Source organism: Strix aluco, chromosome 21 (assembly GCF_031877795.1).
Source record: "Strix aluco isolate bStrAlu1 chromosome 21, bStrAlu1.hap1, whole genome shotgun sequence".
Classification (NCBI taxonomy): domain Eukaryota; kingdom Metazoa; phylum Chordata; class Aves; order Strigiformes; family Strigidae; genus Strix; species Strix aluco.
Window position 1 is genome coordinate 14,672,253 of NC_133951.1, and position 18,834 is coordinate 14,691,086.

At 63.6% G+C, this 18,834-nt stretch overlaps 4 protein-coding genes across 4 annotated transcripts; 2 read left to right on the top strand and 2 right to left on the bottom strand.

Moving 5' to 3' along the window:
* Positions 1–2,237: 2,237 nt before the first annotated feature.
* On the bottom strand, positions 2,238–11,916 carry ARHGDIA (Rho GDP dissociation inhibitor alpha). The gene is made up of 6 exons (XM_074847005.1): positions 11,826–11,916; positions 5,486–5,695; positions 5,070–5,153; positions 4,455–4,531; positions 4,212–4,275; positions 2,238–3,880 (listed from the first exon to the last, which is right to left on the bottom strand). Exons 2-6 carry the CDS (start codon positions 5,673–5,675, stop codon positions 3,681–3,683), a joined length of 615 nt encoding a protein of 204 aa, XP_074703106.1. The 5' UTR covers positions 5,676–5,695; positions 11,826–11,916; the 3' UTR covers positions 2,238–3,680.
* A 227-nt stretch (positions 11,917–12,143) lies between these two features.
* On the bottom strand, positions 12,144–16,711 carry ALYREF (Aly/REF export factor). The gene is made up of 6 exons (XM_074847414.1): positions 16,463–16,711; positions 16,071–16,202; positions 13,686–13,833; positions 13,523–13,586; positions 13,172–13,352; positions 12,144–12,420 (listed from the first exon to the last, which is right to left on the bottom strand). Exons 1-6 carry the CDS (start codon positions 16,694–16,696, stop codon positions 12,406–12,408), a joined length of 774 nt encoding a protein of 257 aa, XP_074703515.1. The 5' UTR covers positions 16,697–16,711; the 3' UTR covers positions 12,144–12,405.
* A 104-nt stretch (positions 16,712–16,815) lies between these two features.
* Positions 16,816–17,343, top strand: ANAPC11 (anaphase promoting complex subunit 11). The gene is made up of 2 exons (XM_074847418.1): positions 16,816–16,987; positions 17,082–17,343. Exons 1-2 carry the CDS (start codon positions 16,879–16,881, stop codon positions 17,225–17,227), a joined length of 255 nt encoding a protein of 84 aa, XP_074703519.1. The 5' UTR covers positions 16,816–16,878; the 3' UTR covers positions 17,228–17,343.
* A 153-nt stretch (positions 17,344–17,496) lies between these two features.
* NPB (neuropeptide B) lies at positions 17,497–18,242 on the top strand. The gene is made up of 2 exons (XM_074847417.1): positions 17,497–17,897; positions 18,067–18,242. Exons 1-2 carry the CDS (start codon positions 17,655–17,657, stop codon positions 18,193–18,195), a joined length of 372 nt encoding a protein of 123 aa, XP_074703518.1. The 5' UTR covers positions 17,497–17,654; the 3' UTR covers positions 18,196–18,242.
* Positions 18,243–18,834: the final 592 nt, after the last annotated feature.

Below are 18,834 nucleotides of genomic sequence, written 5' to 3' on the forward strand. Positions count from 1 at the left end.
GTGTGCAGCGGCCGCTGCCTGGCCGCCGCTGCTTGGGGCTGTGCAGGCACCGGCGTGTCGGGCTGCCAGAACGAGATCCTGCTCTAATGCTCGGCCGCCTCGGAGCCTGTCTGGTTCCACAGGCAAGAGAGCACTTGGCAGCGATTGCCCAGAGCGACCCGGCTCGTCGCCCTGCCAGCGGGGCTCTGCAGGACGCGCTCTGCCAGAAGGGCCAGACCCTGAATCGGGGCAGTTCCCAGCAGCAAACCCCCTCCTGACGTGCCGGCAGCGGTGGCCTTAGCCAGCGCCGAGGGGAAGCGGCACGTCCCGCTGCCAGCGGGTTCCTGGGGCTCGAGCTGCCTCACCAGGTCGCCACACGCCAGTGGCGGCAGCGGGGCCCAGCGCGGTGCGGAGCCAGCGGTACGTGTGCTGGGCAGCCTGGCGAGGCCGGCAGCGCTTGCTGACGCCGTGCGGGTGCTGCAGCTCTCCTGGTCTCGTTTTTGGTGCTGGCCGGGGATCCCACCGCGGCTGAGTGCAGGGTCCTCGCGCCCAGCTTCCAGTACCCTGTGAACAGAGCACAGTGCTCTTGTTTTCTTTAAATACCCCCGTGCTGCAGCGCCTGCGGAGGAAGCCGTGCGGCTAGGGCAGCGCCTGCGCTCCGGTGTCCCCTCCCTGCTGGGACTGTCAGCTGGGGCAGCGTGTCCCTTCCACACCGACCAGCTGCCGGCACAGCCGGTCCAGGCCCACGACCGGGGCTCTCCAGCACCTCACGACGTTAACGCACTAGTTCTCCCCTTCCCCTCGGCTCTCCCAGGCTGCCTTTTGGCAGACGCGGGAGGAGCTGCCGTGATTGCGGAGCTGCTGCTCTGTGGGGCCGAGCTGCTGCGGCGCAGGCAGCCGCCTGACGAGGAAAGGAGCCCGGGCCGCTCCTCAGCGAGCCCGACCTGGGGTTTACGAGGGGCAGCTCCCAGAGGGGGCTGAGGCTTTTGCTTGGAAGAAGCCTCTGGCCCACCCAGCCACCACGTCCTGCCCAGCCCGTGAGCGGAGCGGCGTGTCCCCTGGGCCACTCGGCTGCCAGGCGGGAGAGCCCGGCCCATCACCTGCAGCGGGGACCACATTCCGGAGGAGACATGGCAGCGAATCCCCGCTGCAGCCCCTCGGTCCCCAGAGTTAGAGCAGGACACGGCCGTCCCGCGACCCCCTCCCCGGGCATCCCACCAACGATTTAACAGAAACACCAACGTGCAGTGTGGAAAGAGTTGCCAAAGAGCTGGAGGTTGCATCAGACGATCTCGCCCTGACACCAACCGCCCGCAGAGCGGCTGTTGGGGGCCAGCACAAGGCAGCCTTTGTTCACTTTATCAGCGCATCTGGGCTGGCTCTAACTGACACATGGAGGGTGACGCCCGCTCCGAGCTCCTGCTCCAGCGCGGCCTTTCGCATCCCCGCGCCGCAGGGAGGGCCGCGGGCGCACGGGGCCAGGACAGCTCGTGCCAGGGGCAGCACGAGCGGAGCAGCTTCTGGCACCCGCACCGAGGCGGCTCCGTTTCAGTCCTCATGCTTGCAGCGTCCGAGTCGTGCCGTTGCCTTTAGCTGCTTCCCCGGGACCGAGAAGGAAGGGTGCCAGTGCCGTTAGGTCAGGAGCTTCCCTCTTGTAGGCAGAGATCTCGGTTGCTGCTGCAAGTCTCAGACCAGCGGCGGGGCTGAGCCCACTCCTCTGCAGCTTCTCTAGCACTGCAGATTCTGTCAAGAGCTTTTCCCGGCTACGCTTTTCTTATCCTTAATACAAACATGCCGCAGGCTCTGTAAACATCCGCAGGCTCTTATCACCCATCACCTCTCCTGGATTCTGTTCTGCCTCCCATCGCCTCCCTGCTTCCCCCTGACTGCGCAGGGGTTTCTCTCCGTGCCTGCAGCCGGAGCCGGCAGAGCATGGGCAGGCCGGGGCTCAGAACCACCCACTCCTCAGCTGGCCGGAGACCCCCCGACTTTGCTGCCTCAGAAACCCACGGCACCCAGTGCCCCACACCCTCCTCATCCCCTGCTGCAGCCCCCGCAGAACGGAGCAGAATGGCAGCCACCTGCCTCTGCTTTGGCAAGGGCTGTCCCAGAGCCCTGCTCCACAGCTCGGCCAGCCCAGGGACTCGGGTCTCCTCCCATCCCCGGGGTTTGCAGAAATCCCCCGTGGAACAGCAGCTCTGCCACGTTCTGCCAAAGACCCAGAAGTTGCAGAACAGAACCAGAACAGACAGCAGGTGGTCAGTTCAAAGATTTTATTTAACTGTCATAAAAGGAGAAGCAGACGATGATTCCAAACCTGTTAACCCGGGTCTAGGATTTACAGACAATATGCACCAAATCAAATTAACAAAAATCTCTCTAGGGGCAGGGCAAGGGAGAGTTAGAGGCAGAGACGTAGCTACGAGAAAGCCACATGTACTTGGTCCCAGTTCTAATACGACCTCAACGTGGTAGGATCCAAATCAGAGGGCTGCGGAGCCGGACCGAGCCTGCCCAGCCCCCCGGGGGCTCCCACGCCCCGAGCACCGTCAGCGCCGCCGCGGTGGCAGGCCGGCGTGCTGCGGGGTCTGCGGCGGGCGCGGGGCAGTCGAGTGTCAAGGCAATAAATACTGACGGGCCAGGCACAGATTTTAAAGGCAGAACAGATACATAAGGCATTAACCGCTTCCGAGTACTTGTCCATCGCAAGCTCGTTGTTGATCACGTCAGGAGAGCAGCTGCAGAAACAGACTGGTCCATCCTCAGCCCCACACGGCCGGGAGGGCAGGTGCTGTCCTGGGGTTTCAGTGCTTTGCAGCGACCTTGGCTGCAATGAGAAGTGCGAGGTGATGGCAACACTGGTGACTCCCGCGCCCGCCTGCCTTGCGACCCCCTCAGAGGCTGCCGGAGTTGGGAGCTCTACGCCCAGAGGGCCAGGGGTTCTGCCGGGGGTTCTGCCAGGGCGCGGCCAGGCGTCACCCGGGATGTCACACCACCCTCCCTCGGCGACGCCCCGTCTCGGGTGAAGAAGGGACCAGCAGCAAAGCGGGAAGTTGTGACTCTTTCCTAATAACCCATGAGGGGCGTGACCGAGCGCCATGCCAGGGAACGGGGGCAGGGTGGTTGGCATTTAAAAAGTGTAACAGGGGCGGGGCCCCCTCCCAAGAGGACACATGTTACACATTAAGGCATCATGGTTACAGGGAACATCCACAAATGAAGCTGCCAGTGTTCCCAGGACACTGACGGGGCGGAGGGGAGGCCAGACATGATTTTAGCCAACAAACGGATTCAAGAGCTGCCTGGCATCAAAGTTCTTCAGCTACGTGGAGGCACGAGCTACCCTGAGCCGTGCGCAGGAGCCAAGCGCAGGATCCTACGGGGACGGCAGGAGCTGATCCCCTTCAGCACCCACCCGAGTACGGGAAGGGCCTGGCGAGGGAGCAAGCGCTCCCGCCTCTGCGCGGGGCCAGCACAGCCCAGGGACGGGCAGCTGGAGACCAGATGAGGCAGCACGGTTTGGTCAATGCACTCAGTGGTTCTCTGGGGAGGGGGCACGTTACAAAACTGAGCTCTCCAGTCAAATTATAACGGGGGGTGGAAGGTAAGAGGGTTCCAATGTCAGCACTTTGGTACAGGGGGGGATTTCTACGGTAGCCACTGTCTGATTCACGCTCTCTGGGGTTTGGCCTTGGGAAGGGCTAGTCCTTCCAATCCTTCTTGATGGTCAGGTTCCACTCCCAGGACAGGTGGTCAGTCTTATCATCATCTGTGAACTTGGACTTGATGTTGTAGCTGCCCCGGGCCAGCATGCCCTTAGGGGCTTCTTCCATGGGGGTCAGAAACTCGTACTCCTCTGCCCGGGGGCCGTAGCTCCCAACCATGTATTCGGTCTTGTCAACTAGAAGGAGAAAGAGAGGCGTGTGGGGGCTGCTCGAAAGCCTCCCCTGCATTTGGGGCGAGGCCAAAGCAAACGAAAGGTCTGTGACTGCTACAACCACCCGCCGGGGAGCTGTGAGAACAAGACCGTCACCCACGTTAACGGCTCCCGTCCCTCCAGGAACGGCCCCGCCGGCGGGGGTCACCCCCCAGCCCTCGGCGCAGGGACCCGGCGGTGGCTGAGGACCATCTGCTCCATGAGGAGCTGTCAGGGCACCAGCCCCCATCGCCGCAGCTGGAGGAGCAGAAATCCCTCTCGCAAAGCAGCGCCCGAGTCACAGACAAGCACTTACTTTTCACGCCTTTCCGGAACGTGTGCTGAATATACTTCAACCCCGACACGATCTCCCTGTTCACCTGCAGAGACAAGCAAGGGCTGGTAGCAGACACCTCCTGGAGACGCTGCCCACCCCCCCCCGCAGCAGGAGGCAACTTCCTCCACCAGGTCCCTTCTCAGGGCTCAGGCTCTCCCCGCGCTGGGACAGCACCGGTCTGGTGTTCCACTCGTTCTTCAGTTTTCAGATCTGAATTCTTACCCTAAAGGAGATTTTTATCCGGTATTCCACACCCTCCTTCAGCACAAACGCTTGCTTCTTGTAGCTCTCCAGGTCACCTGCAAAGGAGGGGGAGGGTTGCTCAGGGTCCCTTCGCATCGCGCTCTGGGGTGAATTCAAGTTGCAGGAGGCGATTAGGACAGAATCTGCGGTTGCAGGGGATGGCCCTGACGGCCCGGGCAGCACATGGGCCACCCTCTCATTTCTGCGTGACGGGACCCTCCTCGCTGCGCTGCCCACGCCACTCTGTGAGAGGACGCTGCAGCGCAGCACTGCGGTTAGTTCTGGAATGTTCCTTTGTAGACGTTTGCTCCCAGGCTGTCGCCGTCGGGAAGCTGCCATTGGTGTGGCCGTGCAGGCTGCCGGGCAGCTCTACAGAACCAGGGCTGGACGGGGAGCGGAACCCGGGGGGCCTTTTGCTGCAGCGGGGGCTGCGGCCGCCGGGCTCCAAGCACAGAACCCTCCGGGCGCCTTCCCCCGCACCAGCACAGGCTCTTGTGCCATGGGAGGGCTCACCCACCGCGCCCACACGCAGCCGGGCTCCGGGCCAGGCCCGTGAACACCCGGGAGAAGGGCTGGGATCCCCTCCTGGCTCACCTGTCAGGTCCAGCTCCAGAGGGCCGGGAGCAGTAGCGCAGACCAAAGTCAGTTTGGTCACCACCACGTTTGGAGCGTTGGGATCTAGAAAAGAAACAAAAAGGCTGTTGGACACCCACCCCGAGTACCAGCCAGCACAGCGCCTTCTCCTTCCACGGCCCCTCTTGAAAGAGCAAGAAACCCAGCGAGAACAACACCCCCCATGAAGGTGTGGGCTCCCCACTGTGTTGGGCCCAGTCTAAAGGCGGTGCCACCCCCAGTCCCTGTGTCTTACTCCAGGGGCCTGAGATCAGCACGGGGAGAGCGCGGACACGTGCCCCGGGACAGGAGCAGCTGTCGGGCAGAGCCGGGGCGAGGCTGGGGGCGGCAGACGGAGCTCTGGGTTGAGCCAGGCAGGGCCACGTCCGCGGGCTCACCTGCGGTCACGGTGACGGCGCCGAGCAGCGCCTCCTTGTACTTGCGCAGGCTCTCATCATCCTTGTCCAGCTCCTGGATCTCCTGGATGCTCTTCTGGGCAGGTGGCTTATAGTTGACAGAGTGTTCGTCCTCCTCATTTTCAGCTGCAATCTGGGCCAGCTGCTCCGCCGTCGGCTCCTGCTCTGCCATCCTCACACACGCGAGTTACACTGAAGCGGGGAGGAGAAGCGTGACTGCACCTACCCCCACCAGCACCAGCTCCTTCCCCGCAGCGCAGCCCCTCAGCACCAACCAGGCTTCCCCAGATCCGCTCCGCCGTGATGCCGCAGGCTCCCTCTTGTCACCTGGGCTGTCCCCAGGGCACCCTCCGGGAACACGGCCCTGCCAAGGGCCTGCAGCCCCCCAGACCCCTCCCATGGGCCAGGGCTCATGTTCAGCCCACGGAGGCCCACACAGGAGGGAGGAAAAATTCAACCTTGGTGCTTTACTTATAAGCTGGGACAGGTAAATACCCCAAGCCATAGAGAAAACACTCTCCTCCACAAGATCAACCAGGTGAGGTTTCACTCTTAATAAACCTGAGCCCAGAATAAACCCAGTTCAGCTCTGCTCTCTACACCCTATGGTTCCAGCCAAGAACCGGCCTCTGCCCCTCCGCCAGCACGAGTGCTGGGAGCCTCTGCTGCAATCTGGAGCTGGCGGTTCATAACTCAGATCAATCTGCTCTGCGCTGGGTGCCGCGGAGCGGTGGAAAGGGACGCTGGGCTCAGCTGATCTCCTGCTCAGTCCTTTTCAAAGATCCGTGTCACGCACGGCCAGTGAAACAGATAATGGATTAAAAACGTGGAGTTTGGCTCGGCTGTCCACGACTCTGACCAGGAAACACCCAGCTGCACAGCGAGAGCTGGTGAAAGGTGACGCCAACACTCCGTGAAAACCCCCTGTCAAAGCCAAAGGCACCCTCAGCAGTTCCTGACATGCCACGGGGCTCGCTCTCCTAAGGGTCACCCTACGGCAAATATCAACTTGGACTCTCTACAGACCTGAAACACTCTTTCAGTGACAGCTGTTAAAAGGCTTTTTGTACAAGGAAAATCTTTCACAAATGATCAGCTGATGCATCGAGGTGTTTCTGTCATTATCTGGCATTCCCGCATCCCGCTCAATATTCCCGCCCGGAGCGCTGCACTAGCACACACGAGGCTGCGGAACTGCGGTCACTGCTCTGCCATCTAGTTTCCAAATAAATCAAGAGCTACAACATTTGCCACAAACGCAACAAACGCGCACAATGTACTGGAATATGGGCTCAATTCGATCTACGTGCACCCAAAGCTGCTCATACAGGTTACGCTGAGCAAGTGTTATAACCATCACCCATTCTTTTCATCTCTGAGCTAACTGACATCGTAACACGCAGCTCGGTTATTCCGTTTCTACCCAGAGTTGCCACCCAGAGCGGGAGAGAAACACCCCAGCGCTGGCGTTAACCAGACGGGTCAGGGAGCCCGTTTTACAGTGACACAAGGCAAGTTCTGCAGCGGCCGGAGCCAGTCTGGCTCCATGTCCAGTTGGAGCCTGGCCATGCCCGTGACAGCACAACAGTGGAGGTGCCACCCGGGCTCCACTGATATTTTTAGCCATAAATGTTAAGAACGTTTTGTTGGGGAACGGGGCAAAGGAGACAGATTAGACACAGAAAGTGAAATTTTGCACACCCACCTCCGCCAGAAGAGAGGACTGCAGCCGACACATCAGTGAATGGGCAGAGGCGAGAGAAAAGGAACGGGGCAGCAAGAACGGGTGACCAGCCCCTGCCAGGTCCCCGGGGGAGGCACCGGCCCAGCTCCCAGGGAGCTGGTGCCGAGGCGAAGCTGCGGCCAGGCCCCCGGCGGGACCCGCTCCCACCTGCGGACAGACTTGCTGGCTCGTCCTGGGCTGGCAGCGTGTCCCCGAGAGGCTGCCTCGGCTCTGGGGGCGGCCGGGGGGGAGGACGCTTCCACTGGATGCAACTGGTGTTTCTGGGCATTAAAGCTTGACTAAGACTTAGCACCAAAGGTGGGGGGACAATGTGACACTTTGGGGTTACAACAAGGGCTTTGGCCCTGCGTGGCACAAGCGTGTCCATGCTGGGGAGCTTTTCCCATTGCACCTTCGCACTTACAACTCCAACAACCGCTGGTACCGGTCCCTACACATCACAAGCAGCTGCTGGCCCTTCTGCATGGCTTTCTCCAATATCCTGGCACTGAATATCATGGAAATTTGTATTCAAAAGCCCATTTAATCCCACGTCATACGTGAACAACTGATTAGATTTCACCCTGGTATCTCCGTATCAAACCCAGTCACTTCCTTTGTGCTCCTGTTCCAAAAAGCCTCCAGCCTTGAAGACCCCCAGAAGCACTGAGCGAAGGATCTGTTCTAGTGCTCGATCCCCTTATCGCAGCCTCCCGCTCGCCTCCAGGCCACGCTTCACCTCCCAGGTGCTGCAGGTTGTTCTCTGGCCATACACTGAAGAACTCCCAGACCTTCCTCCTAAGACCCCTGTAGCTCTCAGGAAACGGAAGCAACAGACTTTGAGTGAGAGCTTTAAAGAAGCCCCAGGTCACTGACTTGTGTTGGCTCCCAAACCCTCTGCGACCGAACCCTCTTTGAAAGCACGAAGGTATCAGACAGACGCACACACAGCAGACGATCCCCCAGCATCCGCACGCGCATCCCCGGCAGTGCTCTGCGGAAAGGGACCCACAGGTGTGTGACCACCTTCCAATTTTCAGACCAAGCAGAGACAAAACTTCTAAGCAACGGCCCGATCGGTGCGTGCAGAGCCCACAGGAGCCGTCGGACAGCTGGAGCTCGCTGAAGGCAGCACGTGCACACAGCGGAGGAGCAGCCCTGGAGCGGCGCGGCTCCCCACAGCAGGGCCGGGACTGGAGGAGTGCTGGCTCCACACAGGACCAGCCCTGGTGTTAAGCAGTACTGACTTCCAGCAGCTGAAGGAGCAGCTGATCGCCAGGATCAGGTACCCCGTCCCGAGCAGTTAAGAAGTGCCTTAGTCTGGTCACCTCGGTACAGAGCCACCACCCATTGATAACCAACCGATGGGGCAACAGCTTCCTCCCACACATCACCAGCACCCGATCTTCATCAGCTCCGTTAGGATAACCCCTCCCACAAACAGATATTTAGCAACAACCATGCTACAGAGGACACGGGAAACAAACAAAAAAAATAATCAACCCCCCAAATCCCCAGCTCTGCAGCTGCATTCCTATGCCTCTAGCCTTAATCCTGGGATCCAGAGCTAAAGACACAATCACACACGCCACCACACGGGTTAATCAGGAACCACCCCAGTCCTCGCAGGATCTCTAAAACGACAGAAGCCCCACAGAGACCAAAAACAGACCAACCCAATCACTGTTTGGACCAGCAGCCCAGGGTTCAGCTCCCCGAGGAAGCCCTGGAGAAACACCACTTCACCTCTCGCACAGGCTGCCCCGGGAGCAGCGGCCACAACAGCGTCTCTGACCAGGCTGCGCCGACGCCGCTGCCGCAGCGCTGGAGCAGAGCAGGGTCCTGTGCCCCAGCCAGTCACGAGGGTCGGGAGGGACCCTGCGCCAGAGCCGGGGGGGCCGGGCTGCAGCTGCCACCCCCCCAGCGCAGAGCACAGCGTGTCATCACCGCGGGTCACTGCGCCTTGGGTACTTCTCCAAACACGCAGCCAGAGAGGACAGAGACTCCTAATCACATCAAAACTTTTATGAGGGCCTCAACCTCGCCCTTCAGGCTTCTCAGACAAAGCGTTTATTACAGCTTGGGATTAGTAAAGCAGAGCTTTTCCAGATGCATGGAAGACCAGCCGTCACACTGCCAGGGAAAGCCAAGGGACTCGATCGCGTGTGAACTGACAGGAGAGAACTGCACTCGCGTGTCCCGTCTGCGGAGCGGAGGGGGAGCTGCACACAGTCCCTCCGAGGGCTCAGCTCTGTAACAGAAACCTTCCCGCTACACTGACGACCTGCAGCCGCACACGGGAGCTCAACACCTCAAACATCAGGTGTTGCTCTGAGGCCTTTGGAAGGATATTTCTCTTCAGCTCCTTCTGACACTCAGGAGAGGCTCGGGAGCCCTGCTCGGCACCTCCCACGGCAGCTCTCTGGCTCTTAAGGCCCAGCCGAGTCGCAGAACGCCAGAGCCGGCACCTCTACGGCTCTGGGAGGCCCCACTGCTCCACGAGACGGCACAGACCCGCTGTGAACCCCGCCACAGCCGGCAAATTACTGGAGGTGGTCTCCTCGGCCGTGGAGAGACATGGAGGGAAACAGCCCGGGCTCTCCTCAGATCCCTGCAGGTCACAGAAGCCTGCGGAAAACTGCAGGAAGCTGAATCACTTCCCACCTGGGAATTTACACTCAGCTGCCTTCACTGCTTCCTCAAGTCAGCAGTTTCTCCTGGATTCTCCCAGCATTTTTCGCGCAGGACCGAGGAGGTAGCAGCAGCGAATGCAAGAGCCCCACCTTCTGACAGACAGAAAAACTGCCGGGAACATAACCCCGTTTGTGTCCAGGCAGACAGTGGCTTCTTCCCACCCGGGACGAAGATCCCACGGCACTAGTGAAACCAGAGTCAGTCAGAGTCTCTTCAGACGAGCTAATTGGCTTCGGATGTCCATCAGGCCACAGCGCAGCCGTGGACACGCAGCAGTGCCAAGTCGAGTGGTCCCCACCCTTCCTTCTTCCCCTGTGGCGCAAGGGAAAGCTCATGCAGCCGCCCGACAAACTCGGCTGGAATTTAATACAGTTAATAACCGTTTCTGCAGGGCTACGTTCCAGCCAGATCAGTTTGCTGATTCGGTTCACTGTGCAGCTACAAATGCTGCTACACTGTGAGGACAAGGAGCCAGAACTGCTTAAACCGGCTCAAGCTGCGCTGCTGCTCCAGACGCAGGCCGGCAGCTGGGGAGGCTGGATCAGAAATAAATGGGGCTCGGACGGTTCCCGCGGCAGGGCAAGGCGGGGGGGCACATCAGTGGCAAAGGAGGAACTGGCGACTTGCTGACACTTCCCAAGGCCGAGTCAGAGGGCAGCGGGGGGCACGTCCGGATAATGCCACTGCACCGGTGGCTTTGTAAGAGCGTCCCAGAGAACTCGTCTCGCCTGACCCCCGCCACTGGCTCACAGCTCCGGGGATGAAGGACTGAACCAGTCTGCTGCCTTCCAGGGACTTGGCAGTTTGGAGGTGTAAGGCCGGGGGGGGTGTGTGTTAAATTTTTTTTGCTCATGACCTAACCCAGGACTCAGTTCACCTACGAGGTGTTAACTGTCAAGAGCAAAACCAAAGGTGCGAGCAGGCGGTTCCAAACACTCACAACGTCACAAGTTTAAAAACCTCCCTCAGTCCTACCCTGGATACGTGGGTAACCGGGCTGAGCCGCGGACACCGCCGAGGGCATGACCCACCCGTACACTCGTCCCTGTAGTGGAGCACCACAACGAAACCACCTCTGCTCAGCAGGGACGGGACAGGAACACCCGCATTGAAGGAGTGCTGGGACAACCAGGGCAGCAAAGCGCTCCACGCCAGACCTAAAACCCTCAGGGCAACAATTTAGCCACTTAAGTGTGACTGGGAGTTCTCCTCTTCAGAAAAGGAAGTTACGACTTGCAAAGGGCCTGCGGCACCAGGGAGGCCATTGCCACCCTTCCGGCTGGGCTGTGGAGGAAGGAGAACCGATACCTCCCCCGGGAGCCAGCCTGCAGCCTCTGAGGGGGATAAACGGGCTCTTGCACTGCTCTGCCACGGAAGGAAATCGACCCTGAGACAGCTACTTCCAGGTTCCTCATTTCAGAGCTAGAAACCATTTATGGAAAATCTTGTTTGAGACAAACGGGAGCGCGTGCACCTCCCAGCGCGCTGGAGAGCGAAAAGGGCCCCGTGCTCCCCCCGCCCCCCGCCCCCCCGGCCCAGGCCACAGGAGAAACCCGAGGGGAGGGCTGGGAGCAGCCCCGGCCCCTCCGGGGAGCACGAGCCGACCCGAACCGCCCGTGTTCCGCCCTAAGCGCGGGCCTGGCGCCCCGACAGCTCCCTCCGCAAAGGCCCCCGCGGGGACAGCGGCTCTCCCGGCCCTCGGAAGGTCGCGCAAGGGCGCTCGGGGCCGCGCTCCCGCTCCTCGGCCGCGCCCCGGAGCCAGCGGGGCGCGGTGCGGCCGGGCGGGCCAGGCCCCGGCCGGGCGGCCCCGTGCCCCGAACCACCCCCCCTCTGTACTTCAGCGCCCCCCCCGGGAGCCACCCGCCGCCGCCCCTCCCGCCCCGCCACGGCCCGGCCCCGCCCTACCGGCCCTGCTCGCTCTCCGCGCTGCGGTGACAACGCCGCCGGGATCCGCCCAGCCGCCCGCGCGCCCCCGCACTTCCGGGACACGCCCGTCACTTCCGGCTAGCCCGGGCTCGGGCCCGCCCCTCACTTCCGGCCGCGGCTCGGCGCGCTGATTGGCCCGGGGGCACGCGCACGCGCGACGGCGGGACGGACCATAGAGTTGGGGCGTGGGGGGGATAGAGCGGCGCGGGCGGGGCGGGGCGGGGCGGGGCGGGGCGGGGAAGGGACGGGCAGGGCAGGGCAGGGACGGGACGGGTAGGGACGGGCAGGCGTCACAGCTCTAGACACGATTCTATTTTATTACGGCAAAGGTGAAAAAGCCACCTCGGCCTGACAGGCAACCAGTAAAATTTATCCCAAAAATAACTCGGTACAAAACAGGTCTGCTTCAGAATTAAAAAAAACCTTTACAGGAGTTTAAAACCTATCCCAGAACGTAAAAGTAAAACAAATCCCATCCTCGGTATTAGTAGCCACGGCCGCAGCCCCCGCCGGGGCACGTGGAGCGAGATCAGATCCTTCCTGCGCCGCCGCCGCCGCTTTAGCTGGTGTCCATCTGCGCGAGAGGAGAGGAGCCGTCACCGCGCGCCCGCGGCACCCGCAGCCCCCGAACCCCCGAGGTGCCAGACACAGACGTCGCAGCCCCCCAGGCACGGCCCCGTCACACCCCCCCCGCCAGATTTACACATCCCCAAAGCCAGAGAAAACCGTCTGAGAACACCAGACATTCCCACGCCATTTTGCCCTGGAATTCTGCTTATCCCGCCCCTTCCACGCTCTCGCCGCAGTTCTGCCCCGTCCCTGCTGCACCGGCTCCGCGTCGCCGCGGACACCCCCCGGGTCTCTACCGAGACTTTAACCAGCTGCAGCGGAGACGCCCGAGCGTTCCCAAGGCAGCAAACGACCTGCGCGGCTCTGCCGCGGCATCGCTGACCTTTCCTCCCTCAGCGCCTCACGCAGTTATTACACACGGTTGTTTTTTCATTTTAATTTCTGCAGCCCATTATCTCTGTGGGTTTTGTCACACAGCGACAGCCGGTCACCGCTCTCCCCGCTGAGGAGGAGCCTGCCCCGCCCCGGCCCCCCGGCTGCAGAGCAGCAGAAGGGCCGTTTCTCGGCCATCGGCAGCCAACAGCGTTCTGGGATGTAAAACCACCTCCCGGACCGGGCACAGCTCGGCTCCCGAGCGAGACGCTTTAGACCCACGACCGGGAAAACGCTTTCTCCTTCCTGCCAGCTCCGGGCTGCCCGTTGTTCCCAGACCGAGCCGCCGCAGGCAGCGCGTGGCGGTGCCGCGCAGCACTTACCCTGGCATTGTAAGCATCCAGCTGTGCATCTAACTCTTCTGCGGAGAGCTGCTGTTTGGAAGTTCTTCCAGCTCCTCTGCCTCTCCCTCTGTTCCCGCCACGAGTACCTCGCCTGTTGCCTCCTCCACCACCAAATCCTCCTGAACCACCGCGGTTTCTGGTCATGCCACCTCTGTTTACACTGCGATGTTTAAAGAGCAACTGGTTTAGTGCCTCGGGTCCACCCCAGCAGGCGCCCAGCAGTTTGCCGAACGGGAGGCGGATCCACGGTTCCTGCACAGAGAGGGGCCGGGCGCGTTCCCGCCCCGCACGGACCGGGCACGGCGACGCCGCGGCCGCACGGCATCTCACCTCTGTGCTGGTCTCCTCTGTGTGTCGATCTGTGACGTGACCAGCTGAATGTTCATGGGGCGCCCTGGGGGAGGAGCAGCCCGTGAGCAGGGCGGGACGGGGGTGCGCGGGGGCCGCTCCCACCAGCCGGCGAAACGCACTGCGGAGGCAGCCGCAGACTCACCGTCCAAGGGGACTCCGTTGTACTGCTTCATCGCCTTCAGAGCATCTGCCTTCCTCTCAAAATGCACGTCCGCCGTCCCTAGACTGCGGCCGGATCTGTCATAGTGCACAGCTGCCTTCTTCAAGGTCCCAAACTCCGCAAAGAGCTCCTGAGGAAGGGAGGGAGAAGCGCACCCGCGTCCATCAGCACTGCCAACACCGCGCAGCCGGTGGCGCCGGCAGCTCCCCCCACACAGCCGCTCCCGGCAGCCGAGGCGCTTTCCAAATCATTACTGACAACTCAGGAAAAGCACTGACGAAAGTTGCCACAGGTGGCAAAACCAAGCAGGATTTCCTAGTCACCACCTGCAGGGCGCACGTTACAGCCAACGAAGAGACTCAAGGGAAACTGTGGGTCTTTTTGTTGGGGCTGAGTCAGTGGGGCGGCTATTTAAAAATAATCCAGACCCCAATCCATTTCATAGAGGAGAATCATCTGCACGAATGCAGGGATTCATGAGACGATCACAGTTTCATTGTGCTGGACTTGCTGCACCCCCTTAAATCTTTACTAGACCAGGTGCAATGTAAAACCACAGCCCATACGGGATATACCCAAATACTGAGGTTAGCAAACGCCCTTTTACTGACGCGTGTAATCCACCATCGTGCAGAATGGAAATGAAGAGGCAGCAATGGAGCCACCAGGTTTGTTTCAGAGCCACTACATTTAGGAAGCCAACAAAGCCATCTCAGCTCCACGTGTTCCTGCTACACCCCGCGCCCCAAAAGCTCAACAGCCACCCCAGAGCTGCCGCGTGCCCGGCGGGGACAGGCCACCTCTGCAGGATCAGCCGCGAAGCCACGTGGCTGCCTCCGAGAGTTCCTGCCCAGGCGCCCGAGCCACACAGCACCACACGCGTTCCTCCGCTCCCTAAGCCTGCGACCCCCGGGCAGGGCTGCAGGGCAGCTCCTCGCTCTGCTCGGTCCCCAGAGGCGACCGTTACGTGGCACTCGGCGGCGTTCCGGAACGGAGGAACCGCGGGTGGCAGCGCTTGGCCGCCTCTCCCGAGCCAGCTCCCCTCCGGCCGCAGAGCGCGGGTTCCTCCGAGAGCCACCAGCGTTCGGGTTCCTGGAAGGCTGCAGTTCCCGAGGCGATTAGCATAGAAACAAAGCAAGCGATCACCACATCTGAGGCAGCGCTACATTATGGGATGGGTAGGAACAAATAGGTGCAAAGCCATTAAGTCAGCTTGGCTGCTACATAAACCATAGGTGGAAGCTCGTCCACACCTCGGCCCAAGCCAGCGGCAGAAAAGGCAAATCTCAACCGCCCCAGAAAGCGCCACAGGAGCTGGTCAGACAGCGGGGACTCTGCAGAGCCGTGTTCTACACACCAGGGCCTGACTTATTTAAACCAAATCTGAACTTACATGAGGAAAAGAGGCGGTTTTAAGCGCATTACCCAGTAACTAGGTGACCTGGAAAAGCTCACTTCCAACTCCCCAGGCACTGCCAGATCGGCAGCAGAGTACCTGGAATGAATTAACCAATGAAGAAAACGTGAAAGTAGTTGTTTGTTTTTTTCTGGTGAGGACCAGGAGCCAATTTAAAGCTTTGCAGCGTGACCGAGCCAGCAGAGCCCCCAGTGGGGACGCACCTGCCATCTGCAAATGTTTATTTCTGCACAACTCGCTGCCCACTCGTGCCCGTGCCCTCTCGGGGCGGGAGCACCTTGCCTCAAGCCCTGCCAGCCCGCGCCGCCACACTGCCAGGTCGCACCGTACACCCGACAGAGAGAACCCGGCGGGTTCTTACCCAAAGCACGGCTGAGACAAGGGCTGCGACCATGACAGGTGACTCGGCTGTAAACCTGAACGCAGCAGCACCGCGGGCCCTGCAGCGCGGGGGAGCGTGCGCTCCTTCACAAACGAGCCTTCCCGGTTACACCAACGGATGCGCCTGTGGGAACCCCGCAACGCTCGGCAGGACGTGACTCGAACGAAGCCCCACGCAGGTCCCAAAAGAGCGGCGCACGCGGACGTACAGGGCGCGGGGGGCAGAACCTCTGCGGCCGCACAGACCTCAGCGTTCACAGCGAATGCTCCAGGCAGACACTGCACACTCCCACCCGCGCGCCACGGCAGAGGCACTTCGCCACTGCTCTGCCGGGGACGGGGGCTGTTCCAGACTGCGGCGCCCCCGGGGTCGCCAGGACAGACGCTCCCCGCACAAACCCCGTCACCGACGCCGACAATTCCCTCGGGGACCCCCGTCCCAGGCGCGGGAGGCAGCGGGACCCGGGCAGCCCCCGCGGGCACACCGCGCGCCCGACCCCGGCGCTATGAATGAAACCCCCCGTGAACGCCCCCCGCGCACCCGGCAGGGCCGCTCCCGAGCCCCGTACCTGGATGTCTGCATCCGAGACGCCGAAGTCCAGGTTCGAGACGAGCAGCTTCCCGCCGGTCTCCACGCCGGCCCCCGCCCCGAAGCCGCTGTCGAACAGGTCGTGCTGCCACTTCTCCGGGAGCTGCTTCGGCTGCAACGAGACCAAGACCTCGCTGACCGGCGCCGGGGCACCGCAGCCCACAGGCCGCCGGCCACGCTGCCCGCCCCGCCGGGAGCGGACAAAGGGCCGCCCGGCGGGCCCGCCCTCCGCCCCGCCGCGCGGCCCCATCCCACCGCCGCCCGCCTCGCCGCGCCGCGCCGAAGGCCCAGCCCGGGCCCGGTTCCCCGCGGCGCCACCGCCGAGCCCCGCGGGCGGCCGCACTCCCCGCCCGCTCCCGCCGCGCTCCGTACCCGGCTGTAGGGCGCGGGCCGGTTCCTGCCGCCGCCCCGGGCCATCACCGGCCTGTTCCGCACGGGGCCGCCGCCTCCCGCTCGCCCGGCTCCCACGCCGCCCCGGCCGGGCCCGCCCCCGCGGGTGGCGCCGCCCCGGCCCCGGCCGCCCCGGCCGCCGCCCCGGCCGGCCCCCCGCTGGCTCCGGTTGAGCTTAATGATATCGTCCAGGGACATGTCCATCTTGTCGGCCATGATGGCGGCTCCGCTCCGGGGCCTGCACTTCCGGCCGCGCTGCGCCGACACCGGAAGCGGAGGGGGCGGGGCGAGGCGAAGGCGCGGCGGCCGCGCGCGCTTGTGCGCGGGGACTGGCGGGGCGGGACTTCCGGCGGCGAGGGACTTCCGGCGGCGGGACGGGACTTCCGGCGGCGCGGGCGATGCGGGTGCGCGTGCGGAGCTGGCATGGGGTCGCGTCCTGGCTGTGGGTGGCCAACGACGAGAACTGCGGGATCTGCCGCATGGCCTTCAACGGCTGCTGCCCCGACTGTGAGTGCGGCGGCGCCGGGCGGGCGGGGCGGGGACCCTGGGGCTGCAGCCGCCGCCCTCCTGGGCCGGTGCTGACGGCCTGTCCGTGCCGCAGGCAAAGTGCCCGGGGACGACTGCCCGCTGGTGTGGGGGCAGTGCTCGCACTGCTTCCACATGCACTGCATCCTCAAGTGGCTGAACTCGCAGCAGGTCCAGCAGCACTGCCCCATGTGCCGCCAGGAGTGGAAGTTCAAGGAGTGACGCCCGGGCTCCGCCGTTAACACCGGCCGGGGCGGGGGGACGGGGACGCGGCCGGGACCGTTTCTCGCTGCTCCGCACTCCCGGCCGGGCCGCCCTCAATAAACATGCGGCCGCCACTTGCCGCTCCGGTGTTTTTCCGCGCTCGGGGTCGGTGCTCGAGGGGGCGGGCAGCGCTGCGGGACCCGCGTTCGGGGGCGGAAAGCGGCTCTGCCCAGCGCGGTGGCGGGGGTCGGTGTCGGGAGGCGCCCCGAACCTTACTGGCGCCCCGGGGACGGCGGCGGGGCCGCCGGCGAGCAGCTCCTTCCCCGCGGGCTCTGCCGCCCCGGGAGGGCGGGCCGCGGGGCGGGGGCGAGCGAGGCGGGCCCCCTGCCCGGCTATAAAGGCGGTCGCGGCGGCGGCCCCGGAGCGCTGCGGTCCCGCCGGCACCATGCGCGCTGCCCGCGGGCTGGGGCTGGCGCTGGCGCTGCTCTGGCTCTGCCGCCCCGCCGAGCCCTGGTACAAGCCGGCGGTCGAGCCCCGCCACTACTCGGTGGGCCGAGCCTCGGGGCTGCTCTCCGGTCTCCGCCGCTCGCCCCACGCCCGCCGCTCCGACACCGACGGCACCGCCGAGCCCGGCCCCGGGGTGCTGCCGCCCGGCTCGGCCCGCCCACCCGCGCAGCTCCGCGCCACGGTGAGTATCGGGGACTCGGCGGGCGCTGGGGCCGCTCCCCGTGGGATGCTGGGCACGGGCTGTGCCCCCGTGGCGCTCTGCGGCTGGGGCGCGGTGGGTGCACCCCGGCTCCCCCCAGCCGTGCCGCAGTGCCTGGGGACCCCGGTCCCTGCTGACAGTCTCCCCACAGGTGCTGTGTGTGACGGATGTGACCCCCGAGGCGTGGAGCTGCCGGGTGCTGCCTGGAGCCCCCGGTGCTCTCCGGTGCAGGGCGGACGTGACCGTGGCCTTGGACCCCACAGAGTGTGCGGATGCTTGAGCCGGCACCTGTGCCTCCGTGGTGACAATAAATGTGCTTGGGCTGGCTCTGTCGCCTCTGTCCTTGCAGGGAAGCGGGGTGCTGTGGGGTGGGGGGAGCCCACCTGGGTCTGGGGAGCCCCCCGCCCTCCCTGCAGCTCCCCCAGCTCCCTGAGCCCTGCGGGGCCTTGTTGGGGCCGGGGGCTGCCCCAGGTCAGGCCCAACAAGGCTGGGGACGGGCCGTGCCCTGGGCAGGACATTGCGCTCAGGGCTCTGGCTGTGCTCTGGGCGGGGGGGCAGCTGGCAGCAGGTCCCCAGCCTGGGGGGCCCCTGTGTCCCCAGGGAGAGGGGCAGCCCCCGCCCCTGCCTCCTCCTGGGCGTTGCGGTGGGTCGGATGAGAACACCCACCACCCGCCTCCCCCGTTGCCCCGGCCAGGAAAGGCCCAGCTGTGCCCCTGCCCTGCAGGAGACGTGGGCGCAGCCCCCACCTGCACCCGGGCTCAGTGACACAAAGGGGGGGGCAGCAGCCCCCCAACACCAGCTGCTCCCCGGCAGGGGCACTCAGTCCCCGTGAGGGTCCCCGGGGCCCTGCCTGGCCCCTGGCAAACACCAGCCGCACCCTTTATGAAAGGACAAACCCTCTCCCCCCGCAAAGGGCCCC